The sequence below is a fragment of the Mustela lutreola genome, chromosome 13 (assembly GCF_030435805.1).
Source record: "Mustela lutreola isolate mMusLut2 chromosome 13, mMusLut2.pri, whole genome shotgun sequence".
NCBI classification, from domain to species: Eukaryota; Metazoa; Chordata; class Mammalia; order Carnivora; family Mustelidae; genus Mustela; species Mustela lutreola.
The window spans coordinates 46,201,239-46,220,420 of record NC_081302.1 but is presented as its reverse complement, the minus strand read 5'-3'; the positions used below and the strand labels follow the sequence as shown (position 1 = coordinate 46,220,420).

At 42.4% G+C, this 19,182-nt stretch overlaps 1 protein-coding gene across 2 annotated transcripts in view; it reads right to left on the bottom strand.

Moving 5' to 3' along the window:
- Positions 1 to 17,747, bottom strand: part of DIAPH3 (diaphanous related formin 3) — a 506,201-nt gene extending 488,454 nt beyond the window's left edge. For both annotated transcript variants that reach the window (XM_059144199.1, XM_059144200.1), the window contains exon 1: positions 17,392 to 17,747. In XM_059144199.1, coding sequence (XP_059000182.1) covers positions 17,392 to 17,568 — 177 coding nt within the window. In that variant the 5' untranslated portion in view covers positions 17,569 to 17,747. The remainder of the gene's footprint in view (positions 1 to 17,391) is intronic.
- Positions 17,748 to 19,182: the final 1,435 nt, after the last annotated feature.

Below are 19,182 nucleotides of genomic sequence, written 5' to 3'. Positions count from 1 at the left end.
TCTCTCTGATATGAGGAACTCCAGAAACAAGACAGAGGATCACAGGGGAAGAGAGGGGAAAATGAAACAAGATGAAACCAGAGAGGGAAACAGACGGTAAGAGACTCTTAATCTCGGGAAACAAACAGTGTTGCTGGAGGGGAGGGTGTGGGAGGGATGGGGTGTCTGAATGGACATTGGAGAGGATATGTGTTATGGTGAGTGTTATGAACTGTGTAGGACTAATGAACAGCAGACCTATACCCATGAAACAAATAATGCATTATATGTTAATTTAAAAAAAAAAAAAAACTAGCTTGGACAAAGTCTTCTGAGCTCAATCTTCCAGTGCCAAGACTATCATCAAGGAATCTCCAAAGACCCACATGTCAATATGGTAGATACTCGTTGGCTTCTCTGCCTCATGCACAGAACCCCTTCTCTATGTCAGCGGGGTGGACCCAGCAGGCTTCGTTGTTCTCTGTGAGCCAGGCCTGACCACAGATGTGAGCAGAGCTCAACCCCCACACCCAACCAGAACCAATCAGATCCTCACTCTACCAAAAATCTGGATTTGGGATTTGGAGATGAAAATGACAATCTGTTCTCGCATGGGTGGAGAGAATGTAGGTCTGGAACTGCAAGGCTCTGAGCTTGGCTGTGTAAAGATCACAGACACAGAAGCTGTGCTCTGTGGAGACACAACAATGGAACAAATGCCTAGTGAGAAGCAAAACGAGGCTGTGTGACCCCTGAAAAGAGAGAATGACAGAAGTTGCCAGCTATCAGTTCTTGGTTCCAAACCCTTGGGAAGATCAGCTACATTTACTATGCTTGATCCAAGAATATACCCCCCTGTGTCTTTACAACTGCCCTTTCCAATTTCAAACTAGATATTGTATAGGGGTCTGTTTCTTTAAGTCAAAAAAGGCTCTGACTGAGACAAAACTGAAGACCCTCAGTACCCAGAGACTGTAGTCCACCTCATCATAATCACCACCACTTCCTGAGCACTCTTCATAATTACCAACACCCAACAATCCTATTAATTAACCATTATCCCCATCTTAGACATCAGAAAATGAAGTGTCAGAAGTGATTTGCCAGTGATCAGGCTGGAAATGGACCCTTGGTCCCTGTGACTCCAAAACCCTCATTCCCCTTCCCTCCGTCCCCACTGCTACAATGGGACAGCTGCTGTTACCAAATCTAGGGAGGACTCACAGTGGAAATAAAGCAGTTTCTGAGGCAAAGAAATTTGAAAATGAAATGTTAACAAGAAAAACAAGCACAATTCCAACTGGGTGATTATTAAGTGTTAAAACACTGACCACAAAGTTACACCTTAAAAGTTCTGGTGAGTGAGTATAACAAGCCGGGGGGGAGGAAGGGGCAGACTGTGATTTCTATAAACGAATAGGAATATGTTTGGTTTTTTGTTTGTTTTTAAGATTTTATTTATTTATTTGGGAGAGAGAGCGCATGCGTACGGGAAGGGGAAGAGGAAGAAAGAGTGTGAGTGTGGGAAGAGGAAGAAGGAGAAGCAGACTCACTCCTGAGCAGGGAGCCCAAGTAGGGGCTCGATCCCAGGAACTCCCAGGGTCATGACCTGAGCTGAAGTCAAATACTTAAACCACTGAGCCACCCAGGTGCCCCAAGAATATGTTTTGTTAGGGAGTTTTCCCCATTTGTGTCTTAAAGTTGCTCTCTTAAGGGTTTAATAGAGATGGAGTAAGTAGTTCTATTTCTAACTTGTAGAATTTAAACTGCAGTATATACCACAAGCCTTAGAAAACCATGCCCTCCCGATTCAGACTAAAATGTAAGTCACAAAAATATCCACATTCAAGAAAACACACACACACACACACAAACACACATCCAAATCAAAAATTACAGGGCAACATCAATAAAAGAAAATTCAGTATTTTTAATTCTTGATGAAGTTTGAACTCTACAATAACTAAATTGCTGAAAACTTTTCTTGCATAATTTGATTACTTTTTGTTACTAGTGTCTACAATGGTTCCTCACTGCAAATGAGCCCAAATGATGAGTGCATATTACAAGGTTAACATCTGAAAAACAGAAAAAAGAGCACAATCCCAACCCTTACATCCAGTCCTAGTATTATGCATAAAATGTAGTTCATTTTACATTTCTTCTAGAAACATTACCCAAGCTGGTTATACAGTTAGCATCTAAGCTAAGCCAACACCACAGTAGGCCTGGCCCAAAAAGACCTACGATACATGTCAGCTGCCCTGAAGGAGTTGACAACCCAAAAGGATCTAGAGAAAAAAATAAAGAGCCTGGATCACTTATTTTCTCTTTCTGGTGATTCCAAAACTAGTATCACAAAGTAACAGTCCTGCAAGGGCTACCCACACTGAAATACAAAGTTTCCTCATCTTAATGCTTTTCTTTGCACTTGTCATCCTGAGGTATCCAGAAAGATAAATCCTTGAATGGGATCAGACACAGAGCAGCCCAATACTGCACCAAATCTGCACCGTGACATATCATGGCACAGTGAATTTCCAACATATGGCATTCTATGTTCAAAACATTAGGTTTTGAACACACCAATTTCTGCAGTCAAGCTGCGAGCTCAAGCAACTTCAGCCTAATTGCCCTTGGCAATCTTCCAGCGATGCCAAAATCCGGCTCTTTCTAACAACATTAGCCCAAGTATATTTGCAAAGTACTTCTAAAAGTCCATGGTTCCATGTTGATAATTGCACTATTCAAGGACACCAACAAAACAGGTCAACAAAGATTATGGGGAAGTGCTCAGCTGACAGCCACAGCCATGAGAAGGCACCCAATGATCCTAATAAACTAGGGCAAATTATTCAGGACTGCAGATCTCACAAGGATGTGAAGATAATCCTCCCCTATTTCTTTTCTTTTTGAGATATCAATGACACTTAACATTGTGTAAGCTAACAGTGCCCAAAGTGTTGATTTCATACATTTATATATTACAGTGATTACCACCATCGCGTTAGCTGATACCTTTATCATATCACATAATTATCACTTATTTTTTGTAGTGAGAACATTTGAGTTCTGGTCTCTTAGCAATTTTGGAGTAGATGATACAGTATCGTTTAATCACTATGCTATGCACTGGAGATCTTGAACTTAGGTTTTAGTTGGAAGTTTGTAGCCTTTAACATCTCTCCAGTTCCCCCATCCTTCCCACCACCCTGGGCCTTGGTACCCATCATTCTACTCTCTTGTCTGTACAAGTTTGGCTTTTTTAGATTCCACATTATAAGTGATATCATACAATATCTATCTTTCTCTGGCTTATCTCATTAAGCATAATGTCCAGGTCCATCCGTGTTGTTGCAAAGGACAGGATTTCCTTTTCTCATGACTGAAAAATATTCTATTGTGTGTGTATACATAGTGCATCTTTTTTGTTCATTCGTCTGTGGAAAGACATTTAGATTGTTTCTATATCTAGGTTATTGTGAATAATGCTGCAATAGACATGGGAGTGCCATGTCTCTTCAAGATCCTGTTTTAATTTCCTTTGGATATGTATCCTGTGGGACTGCTGAATGATATGGTCGTTTTATTTACGATTTTTTGAGGAACCTCCACACAGGTTTCCATGGTGGCTGAACCAATTTACAGTGCCACTAACAGTACAAAGGGTTCCCCTTACATCCTCATCATCATGTGTTCTCTCTTGCCTTGATGACAGCCCTTCTAACGGCTGTGATCCCACACCTGGTTCTATCATTGCTGATGCTGTTTGGCTCATAAACCTATCGCTGATGGTGGCATCAGGGGCTATGAAAGTGCACCATTTTGGCCAGAATAAGATGTGCCTGTTCTCCAAAAGGGGTCAATCATCACATCACCATCAGGGAAGCTGACTTAGCGGAGAAGATGCTAAGGGGCAAGCAGAACAGAATATCTCATCACAGAAAGTCCTCCTGAAAAACACTAATCTAGGCAGTAGTAAAAGCTAAGGAAATAGATAAGCTCAGGCTGAAAGGAGGTATAAACTGGAAGAATATGACTGGAGACAGTACTTGGGAACACTAATTTAAAATGATGCAAAGAGGGGCGCCTGGGTGGCTCAGTGGGTTAAAGCCTCTGCCTTCAGCTCATGTCATGGTCCCGGGGTCCTGGGATCGAGCCCCACATCGGGCTCTCTGCTCTGCGGGGAGCCTGCTTCCTCCTCTCTCTCTGCCTGCCTCTCTGCCTACTTGTGGTCTCTCTCTGTCAAATAAATAAATAAAATGGTGCCAAGAAAGATGAGCAAAGATCAGAAGAAAAGTACACATCATGGCAAAGCTTTCAAGAAGCTAGAGGTTGGTGCTAATCCTGTGAAGTAAGTCAAGTAAGATGAAGTTTGAAAATCAGCCACCATGTTGGTAATAATGGTTCTGCCCAAGCAATTTCAGTGGAATGAACAGAAGCAAAGGAAGGTTGAGGAACCAATGGGAGTTGGCTGAATCCCTCGTCAACAAGAACACTCTACCCTTCACCAGTGCCCTCATACTAGCAACAACAGGCTAAGACCTATTTAAAACTTATGTGTCAACCCTCATTCTAACACGCTGAATCATCATATCCAATGTACCATATAGGTTCCCAACTTGGAGATGAAGAAACAAACAAAGAAACACAGTAATTTTCCAAAGTCACACAGCTGTCAAATACAGAACCAGGATTTAAATCCAGGTTATTTCAGAACCTGAGTCCTTCAAGATGACTTAAAATGGACTCATTGGTAACACTTACCACTTGTTGGTTCACACCTCTCTTCATACCAGACTGAATGGGAGCCTCTTGAAGACAAGGACCAAATTGTATCTACCTGTGCTCTACATATTTACTGAATAAATTCACGTATTTACTGAATAAATAAAAAGAACTAACTGACTAGAAGGGAAGGAAGCAGAGCATAGTATTCAGAGAGGGAGAAGGATCAAGAGAAAGTCAGAGAGGGAGGTTGTTTGGTTTTGCTTCTGCTTTTTCTTTTATAATGGGAAGCACCGGAGCATTCTTAGAGATTGCAACCTATAAAGAGTGAAACACACCTAATGGAATGGGACTGGATCAAGAACAGGGGTGAAGGGCTTAACCTTGAACAGAAAAACAGACATTTCTTCTGTGGATACTGGAGGGGGAAAGGAGGAAGAGCTGCAGATAGGGAAGATTACAGGTGCAGACAGCAGGAAATTGAGCAAGTTCACGCAAAACAGCCTTTATTTTCTATCCGAAGAAGGTGTCAAGGGAGTGCTAAGAGTCAGGGGTAACCATCTCTAAGATCTTTTAAAGGAAAGCGGTGGAATGTTCCCATGTATATACAAGTGGGTATTTTACACATACACACAGAATATCATTAAAGGAAACAAAAGAAATTAATAGAAGTCACCGCGGCCACCATTTGGGAACAAGCTGATTCGGTGGTCTGGGACGTAAGGAAGTCTCCGAGCGAGACTGTACTCTTCCACTGCTGGCCTTTTTAAGAGGTGCATACTGAAAGGGTCCATAGACAAAAGGACGAGACTGATACAAAGCGAAGGTCAAGCAAAGCTTTATTTCGCGCCAAGAATTGAGAATCAAACTGACCAGCCAGGGCCGTCTCTTGCAAAGAGGCGACCCCTCCCAGTCTCACAGACTAACTTTTCTAGAGTAAAGGCCATGTGGTTGAGCCTGGCCACACACAGGTGGCCAATTGAATTACAATTCATCCTAGAGTAGTTATTTGAACTAGCCTATTACTCTGGTCAGAATTGGCACCCAAAGGGTAGGGCCCACATTCTTGGGTGGTTAGAGAGGTACTTTCCTGATTGGATGTCTCCACCTGGCTTCGCTCATCCTTGGCAGGTAGGGAGGTAATACGTGCGCTTTTACTGATTGGACGTTTCCACCTGGCCGGACACGTCCTTGTATCTGGGCTTCGTTATCAGGGGCTGGTCAGTCATATTTTTCTGGTTTCCCAGACTTGTTCCCAAGTAAGCTTCTCGGGGTGGGGGGCGGGGGGGGGGGTGTCGGGTCAATCTAAGTTTGCTGCATCAACAACAAAATGGCTCGCTCCGGCTAAGTAGGCCCTTACACATACATTACTTTTTCAATTTAAAAAACTACTCACAACAAAAAGCAATCAGGCCCATAGCAAAGGTAAAGAGAGTAATGCTAATGGTTTAGCATAAATGTTAATAGAAATAGAAAGGTAACCAGAGAGGTGGTTCAAAGCCAGGGCTCTGGAGTTAGACCTGACTGCTGGTACCCATCACCCCCATCCCCAGCTGTGGCGGCTCAGAAAAGGCCCCAAACTCTCTCCTCACCTCAGTTCCATCCCATCCAAAACCAGGGTGATGAGAGTGCTTCCTTGAAAGCAGTGAATTAGGATTAAGTGATTAAGATAGCGCACAGCCCACTGGGAGAGCTGAATAAATGTAGCTATTGTGATGATGATGATTATCTCCAGCTTTGAGGACCCAGCCAATCAGCCGACCCACAGATAAAGAATGTAAGGAAATCAGCTCACAGAGCTGGGAGGTTTTCCACCTCCAGACAGCAGCCCACTTCAAGACCCAGGGAGCCTGTCAAGTTGCTGCAGTCTTGGCCATCAGCGCAAGTGGACAAGGAAACCAGAGATTGTACTAGTTATTTACCGTCTACCCTATGGCAGGCTTGAGGAGGTGAGGAATGCGAAGCCATCCTAGTTCAAAAGTGCTAGGGTTACTTTTGTGGAGAATGGGTATTGTGTGGAGCAGAAGTCAGCAGGAAACCGAAAGGGAAAGAGAGGTCAAGGGGCCGGAAGGCTAGATGAAACAGAAAGGAGGGGTGTACGCCCAGGAGCCAAACCTCTTGGTGTGTTCCCCACTCCAGTTAAGGTCGGGTTCAGGGACACAATGCAGGGGTCTAACAGGAACACAGGGAGAAAGGGAGGTGGGAAGCTAAAAAGAATGGTCAAAATGCTGCCAGTAACTGAGATCCCATCACATCTCCTTCCAAATGATCAGCCCTAGAGAATTCAACATTTCAGGTGAGACTCCCCCCTACTCTTGTATCTGAGAAAGAATTAAAAGAGTAAAACTCACAATAGCTGTCACGTATTAACTGCTAAGCACTGTACCCAAGCTACTGAAGCATCCATTACCTCCATTTATCCTCCCAACAAGCTACAATGGCCGTGCTGTGGTTATCTATTCCATTTTACAGATAGGAAAACTGAGGCACAGAAGTTCATTGATTTGCCCAAGGATACACTGCCGTATTTGAATCCATCCTACACCCTCTTTACCACAGTAGGGCTTGAAAGCCACATAGCTGGCCCCTAGAAGAGCCTGAATGGGCAGGCTCAGTTCTCCAGTGACCCAGATATGTTTCTGGTAGCCTTTACATGTTCTTCCCCACCACCACTGAAATCTTTTATAAAAAGAAATAGACATTTAGGGTATATCAATAACGTTTAAATCTAAATTAATCATGAATAGATTAATGAACCAGGTGGTGTAAGGTTACAGGAGTAATTTTGCATAGATTTTCAATTAGCCAAGCGTTCACAGACCTACTGTAGTAAGCTCAAGCCTATGCCAAGCTTTGCAGAGAGAGAAAGTGACTTCCAAAAGCTCACAGACATGTGCATAACGTAACTGAAAACAGGTTCAAGATAACATATCAGTAACAGCAAAATAACACCTCCAGAAGAGAGGCTGAATAAGGGTTTGAGCATGGTTTTAATTGGAGACCATCACCTTTTATAAGGAAATCAAACTGTCACATTGAATTTCTGATTGCAGACTATGTGCATTCTGGTTCTCATGTTCATTTCTCAGATTGTCAGATTTTACATTAGAAATGAATCGTAATTGTCCTTACAAATTGCATTCTACCCAAGGATTTGATCAACACAACAGTTTAATAGTATAGTACAGTCTGTAATTAATGTCACCAATTTGTAAATCCTACTTAAAAGCTGAATGTTACAAAGTTACATTTCCTGATGCCCAAATAAACAACCCATCTCAGGAAAATACAACAATTACAGGATAAACTCCCCACATCCTGGGAAGATACTTTATAATAAAATAAGCCAAATAAATGCACTATTATAGATCTAATAATTAGACTAACCCATGTATCTCACTAAGAGTTTCAAGAAATTCTACATCATAACTCCAAAAGAAGCATGTAGTTTTCTTTTTTAACTTCTAGAATAACCTAGAATTAATGATAATTTCCTTGGAGAGCTGAACAGGTAGTCAGCCATATTTAACCCATGAAGGTCCCTCATGAAATAAATAAAAAGTCCTGTAAATAGCCCCTACCTCAAAGAAGTGAAGAGCAGAGATTAAAAGGAAACTGATAGAGAAAACAGACATTTCAATAGCGTTTATAAAATTTCGTTTCTGACACTCACTGTGAGTACATGGTGTTCTACATTTCTTTTGTATGACCAAAGGAATATATATATATTTTTTAATTGCAAGGGAAATGTCTTCCCTCAATAAACTATTAAGAAGTAAACTGGGTTTGTTTGTTTGTTTTGTATTTTATTTATTCATTTGACAGACACAGATCACAAGTAGGCAGAGAGAGAGGAAGAGAAGCAGGCTTCCTGCTGAACAGATCCCAGGATCCTGAGATCATAACTTGAGCTGAAGGCAGAGGCTTTAACCCACTGAGCCACCCAGGCGCCCCAAGAAGAAGTAAACTGTTTTGAAGCACACTGTATACATCCTTCACAACTGAACACTTACTAATCACTTTGAGCTCATTGCTAGATGAAGAACTAAAGGTACAAAACCTTTGCCAGTTTCCAGTACTCAACTAACTTCTTAAGTCACCTCTTGGAGTCCTCAAACTGAGTCTGCTGATCCCTTCTCGGGCTCTCCAGGTCCAGACGATTTTTTAAATATTGCATTTTTCCAAGATTATCTTAAACATTTGAAGGAAAATAAGCATCATCTGGACAATCTGAATGACCACTCTACACCATGGTCCTTCCATCAGAAGTGTGGCTTCTGGTGGCCACACTTGCGTGCGTGCGTGTGGGCATGTAGGTGTGTGTGTGTGTGTGTGTGTGTGTGTGCCTGTGTACACCACAACAGGGCACTAGAAGAAGGACAAACAACAGCAATCACACTACCTAGGTTTTCATGATCTCCTCTACTTAGGAAGAATTCCATTCCAAAATGTCGTCCATAATTCCAAAATGTCCCTATTCAAGGAACCAAATACTCAGAGCTATGGTAAGGTTAATTTCAAGAGAAAAATGAATATAGATGCTGGTGGTCTCAGCTCCGATTCTTTCTGCTCCTTTTCATCAATTTCATACAGTTGAGTAGAAAATATCTACATATGGCTACATTTTTTTTAATCATAACCAGTGACTGTATCATAATCACTATTTCACCCGAAGCCTCAAGTTAAAATCTTGTGAAAAAGACAATAATGGTAGATGACCGATCTCTACCAATAGTGTAGGACTGAGTCTTTCGCTTTATCACTGTCCTCTGCTTCCTCAGCCTCTGGTATTCCACTTCCATCCAAAAGTCAAGCTGACAAAAAGGAAAACAGCAAACCATACACATATCTTCCCACTATTAAGTTCAACAATGATGACTTAATTTCAGCAAAACATCATCATCAATCACATTAAATTAATGTTGTTATTCATTTGAATTTTATTGGTTTTATAGTTTTGTTTCGGGTTTTATGTGTAAATCTGTTGGAGTTTCATAGTTGTAAAAGAGCCATAAACATAAGGAGTCATATTTTTAACTTATATCTATACATATATAAGTAACATTATTTTTATTATCATTCAAGTCCACATTGGAGCATCACAAGGATTTCTTTCCTAAGTTTGAGGTTGTTGCCTTCGTGGGTTTCTTTTCTAAGTTTTATCTGCATGCAAGTGTCATAGTTTCATGATCCCCATTTTACGTATAAAAACATAATGCCTAGAAAGTTCAAGAACCTTGCTCTGACTATGCAGCCATCACAACCAGAAACCTGCATCAACCTGAATGTTACCCAGCACCCCAGGAAAAGAACTGAGAATGGCAGGACTCTGCTCCTGCCACACACAACGTGGGGGAAAATGCTGACCCTGTGAAAAGTTTCCAGTACAGGAAAGTAATTCAAATACACAGTGTAATATCCCCAAGGCCCTAAAACCTAGAAAACAGTGCACTACTACTACTACTACTACTACTGCTACTACTACTACTATTGCTACTGATGACAGCAACAGCAATCCTATAAATGGCAAAGACTGACATCGGGATTACAATGAGCCAGGTACCATTCCAGGCCTATCACACAGTAGCTTCTCAACTTCCCAACAATCGCATCTTACACGTGAGGAAACAGAGGCCCAGAGAGAAGAAACTAGCCCCAACGAATGCATAACATAGCTATAGGATTCAAGCCATAACAGTGGCCCACGTCACCGCTCATAAATGCTATTCCCAATTCTACAAATAAAAAAAAAAAAACTGTAAGAAGAGATGGCAGTGGGTCTTTTTAAAGAATACCATCTATGGCAAGCATTTCCAAAGAGTTCTCATTAATTAGCCAGTAACTGAAACATTCCAACACCAAAACTTAACTTATTGAAACTCTTAAATCCTCCCCTAAGTTAATAATGATTATTTGATTTGATATTTGAGAAGATTACTCCCAGCGATGAGGCACTTCAATGCCACCCTGCTGCTCTGGAGAGAAAAGTTACCTTTGTAGATCCTGTTCAAAGAAAGCTCGTGCTTTGATCCTTAATATCCCATGAAGTAAAAGGTTATGCTTAATCTATATTTTATAGATCTAAAAGTCAAATCAGTTTCTGGGAGAAACAAGCAGAGTGTGACAGTAAGCATATTCTGTAGCAGTCATTTCATTCCTGTTTGGAGGATACTATGTGCTGAGTTAAAGACAATTACATTAGTATAATACGTAGCAGTTTTTTCTTGGATTATTCTGCAAGCATAAACAAGTTATACACATGTTAATTTACATTCTATATAAAAAGCCAATTTTAAATCCAATTTATAAGGCAATAAATATATAAAGATTCTAGGACACAGCAATAAAGTTATGCCATAAAGTAGAGTTAATTCACGACAACAATAATAAAAGCATGACAAATTTTAGCATTCTACCAACTGCACAAAGGTGTTTCAGGTAACATCTGTTCAGAAGCAATTGCTACAAGACAGACTAGATGAGATGCAAGGTTTCATTGTGTAATAAATGTATGTCAGTTTGCTTGCTTCATAATTAAAGACATGAGTCTTTGAAAAAAGCAATTAAGCCTTACTCTAAATCTGAGACAATTATCCCTACTCCCACCCCTTTTTACCCCCCATGACACACACACGCGCGCAAAAGATACAGAGCGATCCAGAAGTAAAAGCCATATATCATCTATTTTCAGCAACTAAACATACTCCCAAAAGCCACTTGAAATATTTTGTTTCTTTTGATAAGTCATATATTAACAAACAAACAACAATAACAAAAAACTTCTTTTCTCTTGTTCAGAAGGGTAAATGGTGGGGGAAGAAAAGTCTGAGCAATTCAGGCAATTCACTTAGAAGACTGACCTGAATAAAATAAATGATCTTACCTCTGAAGGCTTCGGTGTCAGATGGGTCAGGTGGATTTTGACATGAATGCCATTCACGTGCCTAAAGCCTTCAAATAACAACACTGTCTCCAATTCTTGCCAATTTAACTCTAGGACCATTGAAAGCATCACGTTAGCTGAGGACTCAGTGAAGAAATAAACTCAAAAAGAGCACCCAGGGATGCCTTCGGCTCAGGTCATGATCTCAGGGTCCTGGGATCAAGCCCACATTGGGCTCTCTGCTCAGCAGGGAGCCTGCTTCCTCCACCCTCCCCCAACCCTCTCTGCCTGCCTCTCTGCCTACTTGTGATCTCTCTCTCTCTGTCAAATAAATAAATAAAATCTTTAAAAAAAAAAAAAAAGAAAGAAAGAAAGAAAAAGCACCCAGAAATTACCTCCACCTTTGCTCTGCTTTCTAGCAACTACGAAAATGATGCAGCAGAACAAGATGAATTCAAGTTCTACTTGCTATTCCAGAGGACTGAACTGTATGTATCTTCTATCCACCCCACCCCAATCACAAGGAGTCCAAAATAAAACCATACTACAACAAAGAGATTTAGATGAATTTGATGGTTCTCCTAAAACACTTCATATATAAACTGTTAAACCACACCTTTCAATGTGGTCCCCCTCAGAAGCATACCTGCTGTGGTCATTTCCTAGGGCTGCCAAGACAAATTACCAGACCAGATGGCTTAGAACAAAAATGTATTCTCTCAGTGCCGGGAGGCCCAAAGTCAGAAATGAGTTGCACTGGGCTCAAGTGACTGTGTTCGCAGTAGCACTCTCCCTCTGGAAGCTTGAGTGGAGACCAGTTCCTTCCCTCCTCCAGTTTCCAATGGCTGCCAACATTCTTTGACTTGGGGCTACATCACCAGTCTCTGCCTGAGAGTCCCATCACCTTCTCCTTTTCTGCAGTCAAATCTCCCTCTGCCTCCCTCTTACAAGGACACCTAGCGTGCATATAGAGCCGGGCCTGGTAATCCAGGATAATTTCCCCCATTTTAAAAGCCTTCACCGAAAGTGCTTTTTAGCAATAGAAAGGAACACTCACAGGTTTCAGGGACTAAAAGTCATGACTATCTCTGGGGTGGGGCGGGGGGAGGTGCTCATTATTCAGCCAGCCATACCTGCCTCCAGATACACCGGAAACAACATCCCGGTGAGCATGCGCTGATCTCTTCAAGTCTACTCTGATGTCACTTCCCCCAAGTTCCCAGTACAACAAACAGCTCTCCAACTTCCTACCTCTTCCCACCTTACAAACTGTCTGTGATCAGGAGGAAATCATTAATTCTGTCTTCATTAAAGGTGCTAGTATTTGTAATGGCTCCTGAATGAGAACCGTAGTAAAGATTAAAATTCCCAACTGCAGGGGAGATAATACAGGACAGTGGCTAAAAAACCCAGGCAGGCAGGGGCTTGTCTGGGTTCAAACCCCATCCCGCCAACAGGCAGCTGTGTGACCTAAGGCAATTCAACCTCTGTCCTTTTCTTGTCCCACCCAGCAAACAAGGCTAGTAATATCACACACCTCATAGGGCTGGTGTAGGGGGTAAAAGGGTAAGTGAGTAGACGCACCTAGAACAGAACTTGGTTCGATCATTAGGGTTAATTATTATCATTATTGATGTCCAAAATGGTAGACAGATATTACTGGACAGATATTACTGGACAAGGTGAAAAATCACAACCCAAATTTAAAGTACTGTAATGACATAATTAAACAATAATTAACAAGCCGTTCGATGGAAACCATATGATTAGATGCAAGATTTACACTAAAGTCTATGAGAAGTTTTAAAGGATATTCCTAATTATAAAGAAGAGCTGCTCTCCCAACAGGATCACCAAATGCACGGGCCTCCTCTCCAAAAATAGGCCCACAGCCTAGAGAGGGGAACTTCTCCAGAAGCCACACATCCTGCTCTCCGTCTGGATGGGAGGCCACCACTGCCCATGCTGTGTGCTTCTAAGAGCAGTGAAAGGTAAGAACAAAGTGCCCAGCATCACTGAGAGGCATTTCATGATGAAGAGGCAACTGTTTTGTTCTATTCTAAAAGGGAAATAGGACTTCAGCTCAGGTACTGAGAGTGTGACCTAGGGCAGGACAAAGTTTAATGATCCTCCTGAATTCTATCTACGTTCTCAAAGCCTTCATCCAGACACCTGCCTTGATCCCTCACCCCCAGCCTCCAATAGTTGCATCCTGTCCCCCAGTATCTATCCCCAGCATCTCAATACTCACTGCTTCCAAAAAAAAAAAAAACCCACCTCACTGCTTACCATATTTTCCACTGAAGTCAAGTGGGCTGGTTCCCAAACAGCCCCAAAGTCAGTGATTTCCTGTGTAGCCAAACTAACATACATTTACAACAGACTAATTTCTACTCTTTACACAGATCTATAGGGAGAAATTCTATACCACAAACTTGTATACACAATTCAAAAGTAACCTGAGACGCAGGACTAGACCTACACTAGAAAACAAGGATGTGTCTGCTTTATCAAGGCTCAGAGTAAAGCAGGATTTCAGTGGGCACCAGAACTTATGCCTTCCTAATCTAAGACTGGGGCAAGGGACCAATTTCCCATTCAGTTCAACTGCCAGTTTGCAGCTTTATGGAGTATGTAAAACACCAAATACCTAAATTATCCCTATTCCTGTGACATCACCAACCTACCTTACATATTCCAGTCAAAAGCAGCTACCCATGGCAAGTAGGTGACCTAATGACTCGGTGGCCCAAAGAGATTCAGGCTAATGTGGCTCCATATGAAATCAAAAGAAGCCAAGAACCGACTTGACATCTGGCAGTAGAGCAAACAGAACTACAGAACAATCACATACAGAGGCACTGCTGAGATCGCACGAGGGAGTGACCATCTCCAACCTCAAAGTTAGAGTTACTAGGGTGAGACTGAGAGCAGTGAGGAACTAGGCTGACTTGGAAGAGCTGCTCAGAAGGGAGCCTTAAGACTGGCATACTGAGCCATAGGCCAGGAACAGAGTTAGGGTTAAGCATGGAACCTTGGGCTCTCTATGAGTCTTACTCCTAAAACAGATGGTCCCAATCGGTGGCACTCCCAGAAAAGGACACCGGAGAAAAACATCCCCACTAAGACCTATTGAAAGATAGGTTGAGGGGCGCCTGGGTGGCTCAGTAGGTTAAGTGTCTGCCTTCAGCTCAGGTCATGATCCCAGGGTCCTGGGATCGAGTCCCACACATCTGCCTCCCTGCTCAGTGGGGAGCCTGCTTCTCCTTCTCCCTCTGCCATTCCCCCCACTTGTGTTTTCTGGCTCTCTGTGTGTCAAATAAATGAATAAAATCTTTAAAAAAAAAAAGAAAGAAAGATAGGTTGAGATAAAGCAATGAGCTCCTAAAGATCTATAAGCACAGGAGGAGAGAGAATAAGCCACCACGAGTGCAAGTCAACACAGACAGTCCAAAAATTACACACACCAGAACTATCAAAGAAAGAATAAAGAGAGTCACATAGGAAATACCTAAAAAAAAAAAAAAAAGATAAGAAACAACGAATTATCAGAAATGACCATGCAGATCTGAAAAAGAAACAAATAGAACCTACAGAAATAAAAAATGTCGTTGACCATTGAACAACACAAGGTTTCGGGGCACTGATGGATTTCCATGCAGTCAAAATTCGTGTATAACTTTTGACTCTCCAAAAACTTACTACCAATAGCTTACCACTGACCGGAAGCCTTACTGATAACATAATCAACTAACATATTTTGCATGTTATATGTACTATATACTCTATTCTTAGAACAAACTAAGGAAAGAAAATGCTGTTAAGAAAACCATAAGAAAAAATAACTTTACAGTACTGAACTGTAAGAAATCCATGCATAACTAGACCTGTGTATTTCAAACCCATGTTGTTCAAGAGTCAACTGTAATTGCTAAACTTAAATATTCCAAACAAGTTAAATAGCAGATTAAACATTGCTGATGAGAGAATTAGTGAAATGGAAAATACAGCTAAAGAAACTACCATGTCAGCAAGAATCTAAATTAGTTTCAGGGATTATCAATAGTCAAAATTACCTCTAAATTAATTATGAAGCCGTGATTCAAATCAGACTCCTATCCAAAAACAAACATGGTGGGGGATGTGGGGGCTCCTGGGTGGCATGGTCAGTTAAGGGACCCAGTCTCAGTTTCCACTCAGGTTGTGATCTCAGGGTGGTGAGAGGAAGCCTGGTGGTAAGCTCTGCAATCAACACAGAGTCTGTCTGGGACCCCCTCCCTCTGCCTCTCCCCACGCACATGCATGCTCTCTCTCAAATAAATAAATAAATCTTAAAATAAATAAAAAATAAAAGAAGACACTGTTTTAGATATGTTTATTAACTTTAAAGCTTCAAAGTATTGCCTTTGGAGTTCATTTCATCTTTACAATAACCCTTTTAACGTACTTAGGAAATGAAAAACAAACTAGAATCCAAATCACCTGATACATCCTAAAATGAAACTAAACCTAAATACTAGCTTAGGTTCTGTTTCCATGACGTCCTTGATGGGGGGGGTTACAGAAAATCACATCTCATGCATTCTGGAGCATAGGAGTGAGAAACAAAATAGAATGACATCACTAACACAGAGAGTAGACTCTAAAAGGAAGAAAAACCATTGCCCCAGGATTCTTTTCCTACTGGCTAGTTTAACTCAATCCCATTTATTCTTCAACTCTGCTAAAATAACAATAACAACATAGTTGACGCTCCTGCAAAACTTCACATGGCCTATGGCCACCTTGATACTTACTTTAGCAAAATTAATCCATGGTGTCCGTCATTTTCAGCATTCTGATACATATCACAGCTCTGCTCCCAGTTTTATTCAACCATCATTTTTAACTGTATACTTAGCAACTTACTCCTCCTCCACAAATCTCTATTCCCTTAATATGTGTATCCTGACTTAAGTTCCTAATGAGTGTTTATTTGTTCACAGAAGGCGCATGGAGTACTGTATAATTTTACCAATAACTTAAAAAGTTTTCCGTACTCCTAAGTAAAACGGACGGGTCCAAATATTAAATTTTTAATTGTTAGATTCACCCTAGAGCTATCAATCTTCAGTGATTTATCTGCACACACATATGCAAAACAATCATCATTGCATTGCTCACTAGATGACACCAAAAAGATTCGCAAGCCGCTCATCATGACATCTCCCTTGGGTGCCAAAGTGAGTAAGAGAAGCAACCAGAATAGCGAATTTCAAATACTTAGACTTCTTTCCAATCTAAGCGAGACATTCCTTAGCAGTGACTACATAGCCCGCCATGTTATTGCAACGAATTTTTTTGTACTTGGAAAATTACATCTGCCTTAAAAAGTTCTTCGTGGATTAAAATATTAAGCTGGGGGGGGGGGGATTCTTATCACCTAAAAGTTCACTTTGCTATGTCTCCTAGAGGGGTGGGGAGAATTCAACTTAAAAAATGCAATGTCCACCTAGGTGACGTCAATACAGAAACTTCTGAACAGCTTTTCAGCCAGAACAAACGTGGGGCAACACAGTGGACCAAGTGGGTTTGTCAGTGGATCCAAACAGAACTGGACCCTGTCGTTGTAAATCTATTCCGAGACTGGCAGCCCTAGAAACCTAGAACAAAACTCCCCCCCGCCCCCTGCAAGGCCCCGTGGATCCACCCACGGCTGTCAAGCCAGTCAGAGGGTAACGAAACTGAAGGATCCCAGGACGGGAGCCACTGCCCCTCCTTAAGGCAGCAGCTGCCCCACCACAGCGCCAGGCGAAACTTACGAACTTGGGGCGTTTCTCTCCAGGCTCCTCGGCCGCGCCGGGCGGAGGGTGCTGGGGGCCCTTCCTGCGCGGCATCTTGCTTTCCCGGCAGCTCCGGAGCGAAGCAGAGCCTGGGTAGGGGGCCCCGGCGGCGGAGCCCTGCTTCGGGTGGTGCAGCCGCGGCCGGTGCCGATCCATCCTTCCCCGCAGCTCTGGGGGACGGAAAGAAGACGGCCGCAGTGAGACCCGCGAGACGGGAGCTCAGAAATCCGCGGCGGACTGGCGTTCCCGGTTCCGCCGCCCGCCCCTCCGGTCCAACTCAGCCCAACCGCTGCTGCCGAGGTCACCGCCAACACATCCGAAAACTCCCGCCACCCCGGACCGCTCCGGACCCGCCAATCCCGCGCGGCTTTGTCAATGACACTCCCGGGACCCGCCTTTTCCGGGCAGCGCGAAACGTGATTGGCTGTGCGGCCCGTTCGTTTCGCCGTTCAACCCCTTTGGCGGTCCAGGCTGCTCGTCTTAAGGGCACCGCCAGGATCAGGTCGGAAGAGCGTGAGAAGCTACCAGAAGTCACTAGTGCTAGTGTGGGATGATTTGGAACTTGGAGAACGGTTCCTGCCAACCTGGAAGGCAGACGACACCATCTGAACCACTATTTGAGCAGCGCTGGAATATGAAATCGTCTGCTAACCCTGCCTTGCCCCGGTGCCATGGCCACCGGGAAAAGTAATTCTAGGATCTATACTTACTTGGAAGTGTGCTAGGAAGGTGAGAAAATAGCAACCATGACGCTCCAAAAGGATGCTTTTTGGACATATTGAATGCCTGCTGAGTACCTAAGGGCTGAGAGCCCGCTGTGGGGTGGCAGAAAGGGCCACCAAAAAATCAGGAGGGGCTCGGCCACGTCCTTAAGGACAGTATGTGGTTCACAAATCTTTACACGAATAACAAAATAATATACACGTATAGCAGTTATTTTAAAGATTCATTGAGAACAAAGAGGAGGAATATTAAATCTGAAGGAGCAGATCTAGAAAGGCGAAAGGAAGAGCCCATGGATTTTCACTAGGTAGGAAAGAGTGGCAGGACATTAGATGTAAGGTATTGGAGGTCAGAAGCAAGGCCAGGAGTACTCAAGACCAAAAAGCTGAAAAAACTTCAAGAGCTTACAATGAAGGGCCTTGAGCTGCAACCATGCAAGTCTTCTTGTGTAAACCCAAGGTCAAGCCTCAAGACCAAAGCAGTTTCCCCACACATCGGTGTGCTTTTTCCCACCTTTAAAGTCATCTTTTCTTTTGAACTATTTCCTTAAGTTATCCATCTTCTGACTACATGGAAGTGGTGTGGGCCAAGATTCTGGTAAACGTCTGGTACCGATTTGGGTACAAGAAACAACTCCAGCAACTCCGGGGAGATAAAGAGGTTCAGAAGAGAGGCTTTAGTTCCAAGTATATCTTCAGGCTACATTATTGTTTTGTTTTTAATTCTTGTTTTTAAATGTTTCTTTGTTTATACTGTGCCAGACTTTCTGCACCAGTCTCTATCTTTAAAGAGCAAGTCATCTTCAGCGTAGAAAGTCCAGGAGAACTAGGACCATCAGGAACCATAGAACTGAAGCAGTTCATTAAGTCTTAATAACCATTAGACACAAGTGCAAATTGTATTCCTGTCACTTATTAGCTATGAGATTTGGAGATGATGTTAAACTATCTCTGCCTCTCCATCTGCAAAAGGGAATAATAATAAAAATACCTAACAGGGGTATTGTCAGGCTTAAATGAGATAGCGTATGTAAAGCTCTTAGGAATG